Source organism: Rousettus aegyptiacus, unplaced genomic scaffold (assembly GCF_014176215.1).
Source record: "Rousettus aegyptiacus isolate mRouAeg1 unplaced genomic scaffold, mRouAeg1.p scaffold_m13_p_10, whole genome shotgun sequence".
Taxonomy (NCBI): domain Eukaryota; kingdom Metazoa; phylum Chordata; class Mammalia; order Chiroptera; family Pteropodidae; genus Rousettus; species Rousettus aegyptiacus.
This window is the reverse complement of record NW_023416285.1, coordinates 73,247,197-73,267,347: the sequence shown is the minus strand read 5'-3', so window position 1 is coordinate 73,267,347 and position 20,151 is coordinate 73,247,197. Positions and strand designations below refer to the sequence as shown.

Here is a 20,151-nt window from a genome sequence, read left to right as displayed (position 1 = left end):
TTCTGGTAGCTCAAGGACACAGGTAAATCTCCCTCCCCACAGGGGAAGAGGTCCTGCCCACTTAAGTCTTTAAGCTGATGAATTGCTTTGAGGCTTTCATACTTCTTTAGGTGAAACATACATTTAAAAACATCAATTTGGGGCTTTCTGAAGGAAAAAAAAATCTCTAAATCCCCATGGAAATTAATTCATATGTGTTTGAGTAAATAAGGTTTGTTTTCTATTGACAATGTAGTTTAAATGAATTTTAACTGTTCCAATTTCTATTGTAACAGAATTTAAGCAGGAAAGTGGTAAACCCTATCTCTCTGTGATTACGGGGAGGGGAAACCACAGCCAGGGAGGAGTTGCTCGTATCAAACCAGCCGTCATTAAATACCTCATAAGCCACAACTTCAGGTGAGTATAGATTTCTGTTATCAATAATGAAAATTGCCCATATATAGATAGTAAACACTCATTATGCTCAGGACGATTTGTTGAAATACTTAACTAAATTTAACCATTTGACTTTAGCCACAAAGTCATGCTTAAATTATAACATTCTCTGCTAGATTTATGATATCCGTTAAACCAGAAGTGAAAGAAGAATGTGTTCGTTGAAGTAATCATCTTACAAAAACTATTTCTATCATAAATTTGAAATCTAAAAGTAAATATGTCTGTATTTCTTTGATAACATGTTATCCAAGATAATTAGATTATACACATCATAGTTTAAGGTTGCTTTTTAATTATTCCTTTGAAAGGAAATATATATGTGGATTTTGGAGGGAATTGGGAGAGTCTGCTGAAATATGTTTATAATTTGGATGTGTCTAAACTGAAGCAGAAACATTCCAGTCAGTATGAATTTGTACATCTTCATAAGTTAAACACCATTAATGTTCTCATTTTTTTTATCTTAGCTGACAAATATGAAATGTCCTTTTTCATTAAGAGTTTATTATTCAATAACAGAAAACAAGAAAAGTTCAAGAATAAGATCTGTTGATGGATAGATTCACTGAGGTTGTATATCATTAAGTACCCTTCTCCCCATACTTCTAGCTTCAGTTAGTGTGGCATATTTTGTTCATGTCATGTAATAAAATGTCGTTTTGCTACATTATAGAAAATGGTAGTATTAATTTTCTGAGCATGAAAACAGATGACATTTCAGTTATTGTTGCAAAAGGAGTAGTTAGACCAGAACATTATCATGTTGGGATTAATGATCTATTTTAGAGACTAGGAATTTTTTTTTGAATTTCACACTGAGGGAGTTGAAAGCATTTCATGGCCTGATTAATCAGACTTATTATTAAATTAGAGATTTCTTCTTGGGTAGTGACTGAATACATAGAAATAATGCAATGCAGACATCATCTTATTCTGATACAGCATGCTTTTCTTTATGAAGGTCAAATTCAGGCTTGAGAGATGTGAAAAATCTTAAAATTGTAATTAATAACTTTTAAGTTAGGAGTAACCCCTAGCCTTAGGATTGTATTTATTTTAAGAGTGCGTTAAAAGGAACATAAGCATAGATATTGGTCCTGGCTATTGACTTAATAAAGGAAAGCACTAAATATTATATTTAGCATACACTTAAATATTGGCCTTTGGATTATAAGATATAGTCCTTAACCAGTTTGAAAATTTTATCTTTAAAATGCCTTTTCTCATTTCTGCAGGTTCTCTGAAATTAAACCAGGGTGTTTGAAAGTCATGCTAAAGTAAAATAAACGCCTTTGACTTAGAAGTGTGAAGGTTTGTAGGTTAAAATTAGTTTTATTTACAATAATTTAGTCAGTTTTACTGTCAACATGTTTTATTAGAAATGTACAGTTATAAACCAAAAACATAATTTTCAAAATTCAAGAGATTTTATTTTTTATGGAATCAAATGCCAAATGTCTGTTAAAAATATTAAAGAAAAATTGTATTGATTTCAAATTTTCTAAAAAAATTATCAGCTCCAGTTTTAAAGTTTGAAAGTATGCCGATTCTTTCCTAGAGAGCAAATGTTATCTTTGTATTAATTGTTTGACTTTTAGTGAAATCCTAAAGGTGTCAGTGAGAGGTATTTAAAGTGCTTTGAAACCTGGTTCATGACTTTCAAAGGCTAGTCTTAAGAAGAAGGAGAAGAAGAAGAAGAAGAAGAAGAAGAAGAAGAAGAAGAAGAAGAAGAAGAAGAAGAAGAAGAAGAAGGAAAGGAAGAGGAAGAGGAAGAGGAAGAGGAAATGAATGAAGAGCTAACAATGCTGGAATGCTTTTTGATTTAAAAATTAAATATAAAATGATTTTGCCATACCCTGTAGGAAGGAAGACATGTTGCTGCACTTTCTTCTGCTTTATATTTGTGTATGATCTTTGATCTGTTAACCTTTCCCACCACCCCCCATCCCCCCGTGTGTGGACATTTTCTAGGAGGAAAGTTAGGGTATGAGATTATATTGCAATTTTATACTATCTATAGGCAGAAAAGTTTTCAGAGGAGGAGGAGAAATGGGTTAGATACCTACCAAGTGTTGCCATCTTATAGAACCGTTTCTAGAACTGTCTTAAGTGGTGTATAAGACAGTACTAAAGAGCTTTTATATTGAGGCATGTAATTCGTAAAATGCAGTAAGTCAAAATCCTATTAAATACAGAAAACATTTTTGATATAAAGTGAATCCTTACAATTTAGAAGTATTTTACCTTTATTTTTAAAAAGAGCCAACTTTCTGAAGGGGAACTTTCATTGACACTTGTTTTTTGGTGCACTCAGTAGTCCTGTTAGTATGTCAGTTATAATTTCCCTTACACAAGTTTAATGTGGTAAAGTATAATTTTTTCCATATGAGACAGTGGATTAAATTTGTCTCTGGATATGGAGAATATTTTCAACAATTTTAACAATCGTGTTGTTTTCTGATAAGCTTAAAAAACAGTTGGATCAGGAATTACAGGATTGAGCTATTACAGAAAGAATCCTGAATTACAGAATGATTTTCCAAAAGAACAAGATATTTTAATGAAAACTCAGAAACACATTTTTATATATCATGAAAACATGCCTTTAAAAGAAGAGCTGTATTGTCGAATTTATTTCCATAAAAATTAAAATATGTTTATTATTTTTAAATGGTTAGTGACTGGTATTGAAGTAGTATTTATGTTTTTATGTTTGTAATAATTTGTTTTAAAAAATGCTAACAATTTAGCAAACATTTTTGATGTCTAGAATATTTATATAATTAAAATAAAATTTCAACAACATATAAAACTATAATTGTTAATGATACAAGATATTTTTATGTATAAATTAATATGTAAGAAATGTGACTAACAATACTAAACCCTGGAGTTGTTTGAGTGTGTGCAGCTGCATATTTATTTTTTGTGTGTTTTATATTTCCTCACCCAATCTCAAAAAAAATCATTGCTTTTGAGCACTTCAACTAGACTTAACTATACTAAGTATTATTATGATTAATGTGGGAGCCATCAACAAGAGTGAAGTATTTTGTAGGCAGAAACCAAATGAACTAAGTATGTTTTGTATTGTGTCAACTTTAATTTTATGCTTTATTTTTATAAATCTAGGATATTTTTAAGTCATCATTCATAAATATATAGGCACATTTCAATATTATACATATTTTTATGAAGTTGTTTAATACTAAACTTCCACTTGCCCCACTATCTAGCATAGTTTAAGTAACACATAATTATGAAAGAAAATTTTACAATTGTTCCTTTCTTGTTTTGCATATTTCTAAATCCTGTATGCCAAAGGTAAACATAGCGTAGGGATTATCAAATTTTTCTCTTTTGCCCATCTCTAAATTCTATGTGTCAAAAGTAAAGATAGTGTGGAGATTTTCAAAGTTTTCATGTATTGGTATATTTGTACTAGTACATAACTCTTTAGAATGGCTCTTTGCAAAAGTATTCATATTTGAAAAGTGTAACACTTCTGTAGTTTGGAATGCTTTAGTAACACATATCTTTCAGTAGTCTCCTAGAAGTTACTACCAAGGGAAAAAAGAAAACTAAGATGGAAACCACAGGGGATGCAGGGTGGGACTAAATTAGGAACCCTTAACAGTATCTTCATTCAGTCCATCCACTTGCTTACTTGAACCTGAGAAATGGAAGCATATTGTCTTATATTTATAAGCTGTTCACATATCTCTATGTTATTTTCAAATTGAGTTTTCAGTTTATTAGTGTTTCCATACTATTTACAACTCTATAGCCTTTAAATACATTATATACTAGAATTTCATTTTTTTAAATTCAGGGGTTTTATGCTTAGGAAAAGGACACATAAAATAACAAAATTGGTTATTTCTGAGCTGGAAATTGGAAACTGAAACTCAGGAAATTGCTCTGACAATGTTTTAACTGCTCTCAGTTTAAGAAAATGACAAAATGTATAAAAAGACAAAAATAAAGTGTGCTGTTTTTTCTAAATGCTTTTCTATTCTGCAATGAGGTGAGATTTGATAATTTTCCTGTGTAGTGGTTAAGTATTGCTTATTTTTATTTACATGTTAAACACATTTAAATGTGTGGCCAAAAAAAAAAGTATTAAAATGGTAAAGTAGGTTAATATAGAATGTATATTCATGGTGCTTATTTTAAAAATGTAATTCAAGTTTACAGTATTAATGCCTTTACAGAATTTAATAGAGAAATAAAGCTAGAAATACATTTACATCCTAAAGAGTCTTTTAGAAAACTTCACATTATATGGTGAAAATTTTTATTATTTTCCTTAAAGTTGAGCAGTTGACCTTTATGGTCCAAATGATGAACCTGTTATTAACAAATGACTGAATTAACCATGAGACTTCTCATTAAAATATAACATTGCAGCTATCAGTTGGAGAATATATAATAAAATTTTCAGACGGTACATCAGAAACAGTGTGTTTTTTGTACTAAAAAGAAAATGTAATTTTGTTGTTAATTCTGTACTTTTTTATTGACAATGTTTTATAACTTTGCTTTAAAAAATTTCTTATGAAACCATTTGCAAAGTACATACTTAATTTAATAAAATACTTTAGCCACAGTGCTGTGTGAGGAAATCCTTCATTTGATGCGCTTAGGGTTAGTGGTTTAAATACTAAAAAATATTTTTATGCATAACTGTAATTTCAAGGGAAAAGTGTCATAAAAATTTCCATTCTGTATCACAACTCTTATTCTAGTTTAAATGATTTTGTTATGGCAAACAGTGGTCCGCTTTTGAGCCAGATAAATGGATTAACTAGGTTTATCTCTCCGCAACTTTATCTTTTGACTGACCCCAAAATTAGAAATTGTGTCTCTAAGGGACTCAAGTAATACTTTAGTTAATATTAAAGGTTGTTGAACTTTATTAATTCCAAAGCAGAATAATTCACTCATTTTAGCTTACCACTTTACTCAAAATGTGGGCCTCATTTTTCTAAACTAGGGTAGATGGCTAGAACTCCAACCATCACATCTACCTTCCTTCAGAGGAAGGACAAAGGGGAGCAATAAGCTAGTGCCAGCAATCTTTTATAGAAGATTTTTGGAAGCGGCCATAAGATATTTCTGTTTCTTATTGGCCATAACTTAGTCATATGGTCATATTTGGCTGCAAGAGAGCCTAGGAAATTGTCTGTTTTTCAGACTGCCATATGGTCAGCTTAAATTTGGGCTTTCTCTTAGATGAAAAAGAATGGATATTAAGGGAATGAATGGCAGTCTCTGCCACATCGTTTTTGATCCTTGAATGCAAACAATGTAAAAATTCATTCTTGATATAGTTCTTCAACAAATCTTTGTGCTGAGTAAAAGGTAATCACAGTTGTATGTATTTTAATTTTAAATTCAAATGATATTAGCAACACATGGCTAATGGAATGGTCTTCCTGTTGAAGTGATTTAACTACTAATGGGATCACTTGATCTAATAACTCAATAGTGGTAACTAGGTTAGGTATGTAAGTTATTTCTAGTGATAACTGCTTAATGTATTTTCGCACATTTTATGTTTTTTAAAACATTTAGTAATCACATCAATGTGTGAACACTCAGTATTTGATATAAGTGATTTAAAGCTAAGTAAACCAGGGTAGGGAAAAGTAAGCGTGTGTATGTTTGAAGAATAGAAACTGCATAGAAAATAATTATGGAAGCACTGGTCGGCAGAGGATAAGTAAATCTTTTTGGAGGTAGCAAATATGAACTTTACTTTCCTTACTGAAATGTTTAAATGACTTTCTTAGGGAAAAGCTTAACTACTTCAAATTCATGATTTTATACTTATATAACTATACAATCATACCTTTCATTGGTTCTGAAGCACTCCGAGTAATCTCAATTTAAATTGAATTTTTATAGTTTTAATAGCTAATTAATAACATTTTAATATGAAATAAATTGACAAATTTTAAATTCCCTAACAAAAAGAATGACTTCTTGGGTAGAGAAATAACATGACCAATTGGCAGTTCTATTTCTGGTCAGGTAAAGGAACAGCTGCAGGGTATGAAGGTGGGGTAAAGAAATTAGGTGGAGTTATTTTATTTTCCAACTTTACTGAGATAAAATTGACATTTAACTTTGTGTAAGTTTAAGGCATACAACATGATGTTTTCATATGTGTATATATTGTGAAATGTTTATTCACCATAAGATTAACATCCTTCACATAGGTACCATTCTATGGTGAGAACATTAAAATACTACTCCTACAACACAGTATTATTAACTGTGGTCACCATACTATACTGTAGATCCCTAGAATTTAGAACTGAAAGTTTGTACCTTTTGACCAACACTTTTTCTCCACCCCTCAGTCCCCAGCAACCACAGTTCTACACTATGCTTCTATGAGTTCAATATTTTTATTTCCACACCTAAATGAGATCATATAGTGACTTATTTCACTTATCATAATGCCCTCAAGGTCCACCTGTGTTGTCAAAACTGGCAAGATTTCCTTTTTATGGCTGAATAATATTCCACTGTATATATGCATACCACATTTTCTTCATCCACTGATGAACACTTAGATTGTTTTCATGTCTTGGCTATTCTGAATAATGCTGCAATAAACATAGGAGTGCAGATACCCCTTTGAGAAACTGATTTTGCTGCTTTTGGATATTTAGAAATGGAATTGCTGAGTCATAAAGTAGTTCTAATTTTAATTTTTTGAAGAACTTCTATACTCTTTTCCATAACAGCTGTACTAATTCGCATTCCCGCCAACAATATACTGGGTTCCCTTTTCTTCACATGCTTGTCAGCATTTGTTGTCTATTATTTTTTTGATAATAGCCATTCCAGTGGGTGTGGGGTGATAACTCATTGTGGTTTTGAGTGCATTTCCTGATGATTAGAGATGTTGAGCATTTTTTCATGCACTAGGCCATTTGTATGTCGTCTTTGGAAAAATGTTTATTAAGGTCTGCTCATTTTTTAATTACATTGCTTGGAGTTTTTTTGCTATTGAGTTGAATGAGTTCCTATATATTTTGGATAGTACCCTCTTACCAGATACTGTTTGCAAATATTTTCTCCCAATTCATAAGTTGCCTTTTTGTTTTGTTGATAGTTTGCTTTTCAGAAGATTTTAATTTTGATTTAGTCCCACTTGTTGATTTTGTTTTTGTTTCTTGTGCTTTCGGTGTCATGTCTAAAAATTCATTGCTAAGATCAGTGTCAAGGAGCTTACCTTCTGTGTTTTCTTCTAGGAGTTTTATGGTATGAGCCTCATATTACTAGGATTTTATGGACACTTCCTCATGTAGGCATGATAAATCCCAGACATCGTGTCATTTTATGTAAATATTTCAGGATGTATCTTTTTCAAAAGTAAAAACTAAGAATATAACCACAAGATGTCTATGAAGTTGGTGGGTGTACTTATGAAATAAGTTGGCCTAAGTTGGTAAATGTTGAAGCTGGGGGTTCATTATTTTATAATGTTTACTTTTGAATATATTTAAAGCCCAATAATAAAAAGGATTCCTAAAAAGTTGGTAGAAGAGCTGGAGAAGTGGACTCTAGACTTGACTCTGGGAATAGTTTCCAGGACAGTACAGGATTAACCTACCACAGTAGCTGCCATCTCTGCCATAATTAAAAGCCGAGGAATCAGGAGAACACTTTGGCACCATCATCTCAACTCACTCTCAGCATAAGAAAAGTGTTGCAGAAAAATGTATCATCTCCATAATGATTTTTTTTTAGCAGAATGAGCCATAGCAGTAGGTAGATGCCCTACAACCTCTGCCTCTCAAATCTTATAAGATTGTATCTAACTGGTAGAAACTATTTTATATATGGATTTTTACCTGCAAAAGGGTTCTAGGAGATGTGGTTTTAAACTTTCCAGCTAGTATAGTACAAGTCTCATTAGAAGAAGAAAGTGGAGCTAGAGGGTGAATTATCAAGTGTCTGTATTTATGACACTGATGGCACTTGTCAAACCAGGTATTAGAAGTAAAATAGGATGATATATTTACCACAAAAGACTTACATGTCAACTGGTTTATGTAGAGATATTCCGGGGGTACTACAAGTCTAGGATAAATTTAGCATATCTTTCAGGAGCATTTTACTCAATACACATTTAATGGACCTTGTTAAATATACATTTAATGTACCTTGTTTGTAAATTAAAATGGATAAGTCGTGGAGAAGAAAATGCCTTAATTTTTAACACAGTAGGGTTCAAAGATATGAATCCTTAGGCCATTTACCTGGACTCCCTTTCCCAGAGTAATGGTTCTCAAACTTTAATGTACACAAGAATCATCCACAAACTATTAAAATACAAATTTCTAGAGGTTTGGAGAAACATGGCAGAATGAGAGACATCCTCAGGTCCCCTTAAAACAATAAGCTGAATATCTAAAACTTAACAAAAAATACCAAAGTGCACACCAGCACATCTGATCGTGGGATCTGTGCATAGAGCTATCACAGGTCAGAACTCCAGGTGTCCGGTGGTGGACTGGGAAAAACAAAGAAGCTGCCCCTTCCAGCTACTGTAGCTCCCTGTAGAAGGATGGGGAGGAGAGAAGGAGCAGCGAGTTCCCGAAATAGCCCTGCATAGAAGAAAACATAGGAACTAAACTCAAGGACCTTGGACTTAAAGAGGATTTTATGAATTTGACCTCAATGGCAAGGGAAGTAAAAGCAAAAATAAATGAATGGGACTAGATTAAACTAAAAAGTTTCTGCTCAGCAAAAGAAACCATCCTCAAGGTAAAGAGACAACCATCTGAATGGAAAAATATATTTGTAAGCAATGCCTCTGATAAGGGCCTAATATCCAAAATACACAAAGAACTCATACGACTCAATAACAACAAAAAAACAAATGATCCAATCAAAAAATGGACACAGGACCTGAACGGACACTTCTTCCTTGACGACATACGAGTGGCCAACAAATATATGGGAAGATGCTCAACATCGCTAGCTATTAGGGAAATGCAAATCAAAACCACAATGAGATGCCACCTCACACCTGTTAGAATGGCTATAAACAACAGGACAAATAATAGCAAGTGTTGGAGGGCGTGCAGAGAACTAGGAACTCTCACACACTGCTTGTGGGACTGCGAATTGGTACAGCCACTATGGAAAACAGTACGGAGGTTCTTCAAAAACCTAAGAATTGATCTACCACATGACCCAGCAATCCCTCTACTGGGCATTTACCTCAAAGACTTGAAAACTCATATCTGAAAAGACATTTGCACATTGATGTTCATAGCAGCACTATTCACAGTGGCCAGGACATGGAAGCAAACAGAGTGTCCTATGATAGATGATTGGCTAAAGAAGCAGTGGTACATAAATACGATGGAATATTACTCAGTTGTAAGAAGAAATGTTGTTGCCATTTGCAACAACATGGTTGTACCTAGAAATATCATGCTAAGCGAAATAAACCAGTCAGAAGAAGTTGAAAATCACAAGATATCACTTACATGTGGGATATAAACCTAAAAGCAACAAACGAACAGGACAAACAGAGACTCATGTGCATGGACTATAGACTAGTGGTTACCAGAGGGTAGGTGGTGGGGAAGAGGGGGGCGGTAGATGGGGCAAAAGAGGTCATATATAAGGGGTTAGGGGGTTGGTGAAGTGGGTTAAGGGGATCAAATATATGCTAGCTGAAGGAAACTGGACTTTGGGTGGTAAACAATAGAATATACAAATGTCAAAATATGTACACCTGAAAATTATATAATTGTATTAACCAATGTTCCTCCAATAAACTTAATTTAAAATGAATGAATGAATGAATGAATGTGGGAAAAAATGAGTAAAATATTTGAGGACCTTATTATAATTTTACCACTAGAGGTCAGATATGAGCCCATGAATCCTGTTCAACTTCGTCAAGAGAGTAGGTAATATGTATTTTTTGGTTGGTTCAGCTTTTAATGAGGTTTAGGATTCTAACCAGATATATTTGAGATTTAAAGTGAACCCCTATATATTTTTTACACCAAGTTTTAGCAACATTGAGGATGGGGTCTTTAACATTTAAAGACCCCATCCTTAATCTTTAACCTTAATTCTTTTTTGCCCACTTACTATACAACTTACTCACTATACACACTTATCATCCCAATGTAAATGTTCATTGTGGTAATATATTAAAAGATCACAAAGAAAATAGAAAATTAACTAGATAGACTTCTAATAAGTATACACACATGACCTCAATAGACCTTATACATTTTTGTGTTTTAATGGGAAATTGTTGACTTCACATATATTTACAGGTCTATCTTTTTTGGCCTGATGCTACCAAATGAGATCATTTCCTGTTCACTAACTATATCAAGTTATGCACTAACTTAAATAATTGATAAAATGTGCCATGGGCCATTTAAGACAGTGCAACTGTATTTTGAATATCCTCATTTTCTTCAATGATGTCTTTTCTACCTTAGTTCCTTTTGGTGTATCAGAAAGGGATTGAAAATAAGGAATAAGTTATATGAAATATATTTTTTTACAATTAAGAGATTTAATTATTTGTTGGAAACTTGTTTTAGAATTCAGTTTTTACATTTCAGTAAAAGCAGATTGGCATATTTTATTTAGTGGTGTCCAGTTTAATGTTTTCATTAGTTATGCTGGAGTTTGGTAGATGCATTTAGATATATGTTTAGCCTGTCTTTCTGGGTTGCATATTTAAAAGACTGGGCTTCTACTTCTCTCAGGCTGTCTCCTGCCCTTGGCAAGCAAAGTAAAGTATCAGAACATGCTATCATCGTCACTGTTTGCTATAGGCCGACCTATCTTTGCTGCCAGGAACTAGATAGGAAAATAGGAGCTGAGCTCCATGAGAAGGCTGCAAACTCCCTTGGCAGTATGAGAACACTATCTTGTATCTTACTTATTGCTGCTACTATGAATCGTATCCCAGCTACCTTTGTTCCCACGGATAATGCTGGGTGGCAGTTCCCATGCAACCTGCCAGAGAAGCAGTTCAAGGTTGTTTGATGATGTTTGGGTTTAGCTTTGGATTATCCCCTGAGAGGTAGGTGGGTATTACAGGTTGAATTGTGTCCTCCTAAAATTCATGTTGAAGTCCTAACCCCAGGTATCTCAGAATGTGATCTTATTTGGAGGTAGGGTCTTTAGAGAGGTAATTTGGGTAGGTTCTAATCAAAATACATTGATGTCCTTATAAAAAACAGAGATTTGCACACAGAGACATGCATAGAGGGGAGATGATGTGAAGAGACACAGGGAGAAGATGACCTTCTATAAACCAAGGAGAATGACCTGGAATAATCCTTTCTTCACAGCTCTCAGAAAGAACCAACCTTGTAGGCACCTCGATCTTCGACTTCTAGCCTCCAGAACTGTGAGAAATAAATTGTTGTTTAAATCACCCGGTATGTGGTACCTTGTTATGGCAGCCCTAGCAAACTAATACAGTGAGCTTGAATCAATTTAATCCAGCTTTGTGTGTTTAAGTGTGTGAGAGTGACTATTTTACTGCAACCTTCCCAACAACATGTATTATCATATATTATAATCTCCCAATATCCAGCACATAGCCTGACCATGACAAGATTGCTTGTTGACTAGATGAATGAATGATTATATTGAATCTAGGATGTTTCAAAGCTAAGAACTTATTTGTCTTTTCGCAAAAGCACCACCCAGTATGTCCTGTAGGAATCTCTGAAAGTATACCCAGTTAACACTCCCTGATGTTGCCTATTTGCTCTCTCAATCCCCATTCCAGAATAAAGGAAGGTCTTCACCTACATCTAGTTATATTCTCACCATCAATAGAAGACATCCATCTCAATCAGGCCAACTCCTCCCTGTCTGTTTTCCCACCACAGTTAATTGCTCAGATTATGAATGTGAGCAAATCTACAAACCAAAGTTGCAAAAGGTAATTGGCTGCCCTAACCACATGGATTGGCTGGAAGGTACCCCACTTTGACAAAGAGTCTTTGCTTTTGATACAGCTGGATAATCACTCAAATGTGATTTCTACCATGATAGGTTCTGTGGGGATACAATGCCTGTCCTCAAGGATTTATGAAATAGCAGGAAAGACATGTAATTGCTATATTATGAGGCAGTTTATGATCAATACTACATCAGAGGTATGGGCAAAAGGCTAGAGAAAGAGGAAGTTTATTTTGACTGGGATAGCCAGGAATGGCTTCATGGAAGACAAAGCACCTACGCAGGTTTATGACAGATGGAGATGGAAGGAAATGTGCTTCATGCAAGGAAACGATATATTCAAAGATTCAAAGTGATGGTCAGGATATTCACAGCAACACCTTCCCTTGTAAAGTGAGCCTGAAAACAGGCTGGCGTTCAGTGGGAATATACTGGTGTGAATGAACCAATTAATTATAGTCAAACTGTATTATAGTGAGGAGCCAGAGCCAGACTCTCATTAAATATTTTGAATATCGCCCCTACTGGTAAACCAAAATGTTTCCTTTTCTCCAAGTTACAACTTACTCCTCTTCTCCCTTCCCCCTCTCCCCTTTCCTCACTTGCCTTCTGCCTACCCATCTTCCTATTCTTATTTTTCTTTCTCCGGAACTGGTTATAAAAAATAGAAGGTACAGATGTGAACTTTTTACCCATAAATTTTTCTTGATTTATTTCTGGTTATAAAAGCAATACTCCTTGTGAGAAAAACACTGAAAACACAAAAGAAAATATAAAGAGAAAAGGATGCTAAAACTCTCCATCAATCCCATTCAACACAAAAATCTGCTAACATTTGATTTTCCTGTCCAGCTTTTTTGCTGAACATATAAATTAAACATATAAATAGTTGAGATCATATTTTACGTGTATTTTTGTATCATGCATTTTATAATGCAAAATCAAAACGTATCTTTTCTCATGTTATTATAATTAATTATAACAGTTATAATGTGATTTTCAACTTCTTCTGACTGGTTTATTTCGCTTAGCATGATATTTCTAGGTACAACCATGTTGTTGCAAATGGCAACAACATTTCTTCTTACAACTGAGTAATATTCCATCGTATTTATGTACCACTGCTTCTTTAGCCAATCATCTATCGTAGGACACTCTGTTTGCTTCCATGTCCTGGCCACTGTGAATAGTGCTGCTATGAACATCAATGTGCAAATGTCTTTTCAGATATGAGTTTTCAAGTCTTTGAGGTAAATGCCCAGTAGAGGGATTGCTGGGTCATGTGGTAGATCAATTCTTAGGTTTTTGAAGAACCTCCGTACTGTTTTCCATAGTGGCTGTACCAATTCGCAGTCCCACAAGCAGTGTGTGAGAGTTCCTAGTTCTCTGCACGCCCTCCAACACTTGCTATTATTTGTCCTGTTGTTTATAGCCATTCTAACAGGTGTGAGGTGGCATCTCATTGTGGTTTTGATTTGCATTTCCCTAATAGCTAGCGATGTTGAGCATCTTCCCATATATTTGTTGGCCACTCGTATGTCGTCAAGGAAGAAGTGTCCGTTCAGGTCCTGTGTCCATTTTTTGATTGGATCATTTGTTTTTTTGTTGTTATTGAGTCGTATGAGTTCTTTGTGTATTTTGGATATTAGGCCCTTATCAGAGGCATTGCTTACAAATATATTTTTCCATTCAGATGGTTGTCTCTTTACCTTGAGGATGGTTTCTTTTGCTGAGCAGAAACTTTTTAGTTTAATCTAGTCCCATTCATTTATTTTTGCTTTTACTTCCCTTGCCATTGAGGTCAAATTCATAAAATCCTCTTTAAGTCCAAGGTCCTTGAGTTTAGTTCCTATGTTTTCTTCTATGCATTGTTTCAGGTCTTATAATCAGGTCCTTAATCCATTTAGAGTTAATTTTGGTGTGTGGTGATAGACAACAATCTAGTTTCATTATTTTGCAGGTGGCTTTCCAGTTTTCCCAGCACCACTTATTGAAAAGTCTTTTCTTTCTCCGCTGTATGTTTTAGGCATTTTTGTCAAAAATTATTTGCCCATATAAGCATGCATTTATTTCTGGACTCTTGGTTCTATTCCACTGGTCTATGTGTCTGTTTTGCTTCCAATACCATGCCATTGTGATTACTATCGCTTTGTAGTATAATTTGAAGTCTGGCAGAGTGCTGCCTCCAGTCTCGTTCTCTTTTTCTCAGATGGCTTTGGCAATTTGGGGTCTTTTGTGCTTTCATACAAATCTAATGATATTCAGTTCTATTTCTTTAAAAAGTGCTGATGGGATTTTGATGGGGATTAAATTAAATCGTATAATGCTTTAGGTAATAGGTCATTTTAACTATGTTGATTCTTCCAATCCTAGAACATGTAATATCTTTCCATTTCTTTGTATCTTCTTCGATTTCTTTTAACGAGGTATTATAGTTTTGATTATATAGGTCCTTCACATGTTTCATTACATTTGTTCCTAGATATTTTATTGTTTTTGTCACAAATGCAAAAGGAATTATTTTTTCCACTTCTTTTTCTGATACTTCGTTATTAGAGTATAGAAACGCCATGGATTTTTTGCACGTTGACTTGGTATCCAGAGACTTTACTGTATTTGCTTTTGTTTCTAGTAGTGTTCTTGTGGAGTCTTTAGGGTTTTCTATATAGAGAATCATGTCATCTGCAAATAGTGACAGTTTGACTTCTTTGTTTCCTATTTAAATGCCTTTTATATCTTTCTCTTGTCTGATTGCACTTGCTAGGACCGCCAATATTATACAGAATAACAGTGGTGATAGTGGACAGCCTTGCCTTGTTCCTGACCTTAGAGGGAAGGTTTATAGTTTTTCACCATTAAAAATAATCTTGGCTGAGGGTTTGTCATATATGGCCTTTATTATGTTAAGGTACTTTCCTTCTATACCGATTTTGTTAAGTGTTTTGATCATAAATGGACACTGTATCTTGTCAAAGGCTTTTTCTGCATCTATTGATATGATCATATGATTCTTATATTTTAATTTGTTTATGTGGTGTATCACATTAATTGATTTGCATATGTTGAACCATCCCTGTGCCCCTGGGATGAAGCCTACTTGATCATGGTGTATAATCCTTTTAATATGTTGCTGTATTCAGTTCACTAGTATCTTATTTAGGATTTTTGCATCTGTGTTCATGAGAGATATTGGTCTGTAGTTTTTTTTTGTGTGTGTGTTATCTTTATCAGGTTTTGGTATTAGGGTAATATTGGCCTCATAAAATGAGTTGGGAGGTATTACATCCTCTTCAACTTTTTGGAAGAGTTTGAGGAGAATAGGTATTAAATATTCTTTGACCATTTGGTAGAATTCACTGGTGAAGCCATCTGGTCCTGGACTTTTACTTTTTGGTAGGTTTTTGATGACTATTTCAATTTCCATACTGCTGATTGATCTATTTAGATTTTCCAGTTCTTCTTCAGTCTAGGAAAACTTTTTTTCTAAGTATTGGTCCATTTATTCTAGGTTATTAAATTTTTTATTACATACTTTTTCATAGTATTCTTGTATGACCCTTTGTATTTCTGAGATATCAGTTGTAATTTCCCCTCTTTCATCCCTGATCGTACTTGTGGCCTTTCTCTTTTTTCTTTAGTGAGTCTAGCAAGGGGTTTCTCAATGTTATTAACCTTCTCAAAAAACCAGCTCTTCGTTACATTTATTTTTTTCTATTTTGGGTGCATAGATATTAATAAGTGTTATGTCCTCTTGGTGCATGATTCCCTTTATCGCTATGAAGTGTCCCTCAGTATCCTTCTATATTTTTTATTTCAAAGTCTATTTCATCCAATTTTGCTACTGCTACTCCCACTTTTCTCTGAATGCCATTTGCGTGGAATATCATTTCCCACCCTTTCGCTTTGAGTGTATATTTGTCTTTGGAGCTGAGATGTGTCTCCTGGAGGGAGCACATGGTTGGGTTTTGTTTTTTGATCCATTCTGCAACTCTGGGCCTTTTTATTGGTGAGTTCAGTGCATTTACATTTAGTATGATTATTGAAATATGAGGTCTTCTTATTGCCATTTTATATTTCGCTTTCTGGTAGCTCAGTGTTTCCATTGCTTCCTTGTCTGTGTGTTTCTGTTTTCTTTATTTTGGTTGTGTTTTGTGGGTTTTCCTCCGGCCCTTCTTGTTTTATGTTACATACTTCGATTCTGAATCTTTGGTTTGTGGTTATCATTATGAATATGAAAATGATAGTTATACATATACAGCCATCCATTTTCTTCTTTGCATGCTTATTTCCATTCCTTTTTGCAAATTTGGATCTTTGATTCCTCCCCTTTTCAGTCATTGTTGTCTCATTTTGTCCCTATGTATGCTGAATATCATTACTGTTTTGCTATAGCAATTCTTTTTTTTTTAAATCTTATACTGCCCTATTCTTTGTAAAGATTTCACTTGTCTGCTTCTATCAGCCTGCTAGTCACTTTACTCCTAATAATGCATTTTTTGGTAATTTTTTTATGTGAACTGACCCCTTTCAGTGTTTCCTGTAATGCAGACCTCATAGTGGATAATTCCTTCAATTTTTGTATGGCCGGAGAGGTTTTTATTTCTCCCTCACATCTAAAGAGAACTTAGTTGGATACATTATTCGTAGCTGGTAGTTCTTTTCATTTACTATTTTGAATATTTGATTCCACTCCTTTCTTGCTTATAAGGGTTGCTCTGAGAAGTCCAATGTTAATCTAATGGATTTTCCTTTATAGGTTACCATCTTCTTTTCCCTGGCTGCCCTGATAATTCTTCCTTTGTCAATGAGTTTTGATAATTTTAGCCCAATGTGTCTTGGTGAAGGCCTTTTTGGGTTGACTTCTTGAATTCCAAGCTGCAGCTTTTTCTTAGATGTGGGAAATTCTTGTCAACTGTTTGTCTGGAAATGCTTTCTAATCCCTGCTCCTTTTCCTCATCTTCGAGTATGCCCATTATTCTTGTGTTTCCTCTCCTGATAGTATCAGGTAATTCTTGTATTTCTCTTTCATTATTTTTCATTTATTGGTGTCTCTCTTCTTTCTTCTTAATTATTTTTAGATTTCTGACCTCATTGTCCCTGATCCTTTCCTCTATTTGGTCAACTCTGTTTCCAAGTTGCTATTTCATTTTTCACCTCTTTCAGTGTGTTCTTCATCTCCAGAAATGCTATTTGGTTTCTTTTGAGGACTTAAATCTCCTTGCTAAAGAAATCATTCTGCTCATTTAGTTGTTTTTCCATTTCTGAAATTGTTGATATGAATTGTTTTGAATCTTACTGAGTTTTTTTCAGAAGTACTATCCTGAATTCTATCATTTAAGTTGCATATTTCTATGTCTTTAAGCTTATTTTCTGGAGAGTTTTCTCTCTTTCTGAGCTAACTTGTTGCCTTGGTTGTGCATGGTTTTTAATGGAAGCATAATCTGCTTCCTCCCCACCCCCCAGAAAAAGATTTATTATATAAAAGTCTCTCCTTAACCTGTTGCAAAGAAAGCGTTTTCCTTTTGGTTTCCAGTAGGTGGCATCTAAGCCTCTTGGATCCCTGCTTTATACAAAGTCTTAATAATGCCTTTTTTTTTTCTTGTACATATTCAATCATGTTGCTACATTGAGTTTCAGTCCCTGTTAGTATTAGTGACAGTTTTGGTAACATTTGCTCAGATTCCCCTGTGGCTTCACGGTGTTGGGTCTCGGAGAATATGTGGTGAGGGGCCCTCTGGGTTGAGTGATTTGGCCTGTGGCTCAGTGTTGCATTTTTCAACCATGGCTGATAATAACCAACAGTTGTTTCTTCTCTGCTGTCCCCACTTCTCTGCTTTCTGCCCTGATGACTGGGCCTTATCACCAGCCATGTGGAGCTCCCAGTTCTCCCTGGCAGGGCTGTTCAGGGAACCCATCGCACCTTCTCCCCTCTCCCTCTCCTGCAGGGAGCTCCAGAGGCTACATTAGGCAGCTTCATTATTTCTCCCAGTTCACCGCCCACCTGGTTCTGACCTGTGGTAGCTCCTATGCATAGATCCCATGCTCAGATGTGCTAGTGTACAGATTGAGTGGGGTTTTTTTTGTTGAGTTTTAGATGTTCAGCTTATTGTTTCAAGGGGGAGAGTTCTGGGGACGCCTCTCATTTTGCCATGTTTCTGACGTCACTCCAGGAGAGACGTTAAAAAGAGATGTAGTAAAAGGTGCTAAAAAAAAAATTGCAGCAGTTTGTCTCCCAGCCAGTGCCCACATGCAGCCAAAGGGAGATGGCAACTGGACCTATTCATCTTTATTCTTAAATCTTCTTTTACCAAATCTTTGCCCCTGTCTCTCCCCCAAATAATCATTGGTGGCCCTGGCTTTTCACCATATTGCTAGCCTTCTTCAACCTTCTGTTTATGTTTGCTTTCTAACCCCAAACCCCAACTTTCTGTTCATTTCTTCTGGATAACAATTTAGTCATACTGTCATCCTCTTCTAAAAGCATTTTGCTATTAGCTTATCTTGTAAATTAATATATCAGTTAGGATTAGATTAGATTGTATGTGCCTGAAAACACCCAAACAATAGGGGGATATCCAAGATAGGAGTCTATTTCTCTCTTCTGTGCAGATGAAACTCAGAAATAGTTGCTCCAGGGCTGGCGTGGCAACAATGTGATCATGATAGCCTTCTGCTATCATGTTCCTCCAAGCTCAACTCAAAGCCTTCATTTCATGGTACAAATTGGCTGTCCAAACAAGCATTTGAGAAGGAAAGTTCAAAGAGGAAAGCACCCCCTGATCCTCACAATCTTTGAAAACATCGCTGTAATCATAGTACATATAAAGTCCAAAGTCCCTTTTTTCTCTCCTTCCTCCCCCAGTCCCACATAAGTGTACATTATGAGCATCTCTTCATGCAGCCACATAGTCTTTCTAAATATTATTTTTAAAGGACTGTTTAATATCCCAGTAAAATAATCTACCCAACCATTTCACTTTCCAGCTTTATTGACATATAATTGACATACAATATTATGTAGACCTAACCATTTCTATATAACAGTTGATACGGTTGACCATTTAGGTCAGGTATTGGCTAAGTTTTTTTTACATTTGTAAGATATTGATAGTTTTAACTTCAGATTTTCATTATTTGTTACTACATTGTTAGAAGACATTCAGTGTCAACTATTAGAATAACTGTGGCTTAGATAATACAGACATTTAATTATCTTACACAATAAAAATTACTAAGTGGTTAGTGGGTCAACAGTGTCAAGCTTCTGTCTCTATATCTCTGCAGTTTTCTTGCCTTTCTCACTTGTTCTAAGATGGCTGCTGTAGCTCTTAGAGCATCGCTTTCTCATATGATAACACTCAAAATATGAAAGGAAGGAGGGTGCTTTCTGACCATGTCTCCCTGATGTAACTGGTAAGGAGCACTTTTCTGAGGAACACCTAGGAAGACATTCTTGAACATTTCATTGAGCAGAACTGGGTCACATTGTTACTCATAGCTGCAAGGTAAATGGGAAACCAGGACCCAGAGATTCTCTTTCACTGCCTTAGACTGGACAACATGATTCATCCCCTAATTCAGGACACATTGCCTATCCCCTAATAAAGGTTCTTTTAGCCAGGAAGAAGAAATGACTTGGGCAAGTAGTCATCCAAGTTAACAATTATATATTGGAACTTATTGCAGAGACAAAGAAAACCACAGAAATGGTTTTTCAGGTTAAGATCT

The 20,151-nt window shown here is 34.8% G+C and overlaps 1 protein-coding gene across 12 annotated transcripts in view; it reads left to right on the top strand.

Moving 5' to 3' along the window:
• Positions 1-3,152, top strand: part of N4BP2 (NEDD4 binding protein 2) — a 91,747-nt gene extending 88,595 nt beyond the window's left edge. For 11 of the 12 annotated variants that reach the window (XM_016119980.2, XM_016119987.2, XM_036228024.1 and 8 more), the window contains 2 exons: positions 276-399; positions 1,677-2,120. In XM_016119980.2, the coding sequence (XP_015975466.2) occupies positions 276-399; positions 1,677-1,722 (170 nt within the window). In that variant the 3' untranslated portion in view covers positions 1,723-2,120. Of the gene's footprint in view, positions 1-275; positions 400-1,676 lie in introns of all 12 variants that reach the window. The other variant, XM_036228022.1, reaches the window with a different exon arrangement.
• Positions 3,153-20,151: the final 16,999 nt, after the last annotated feature.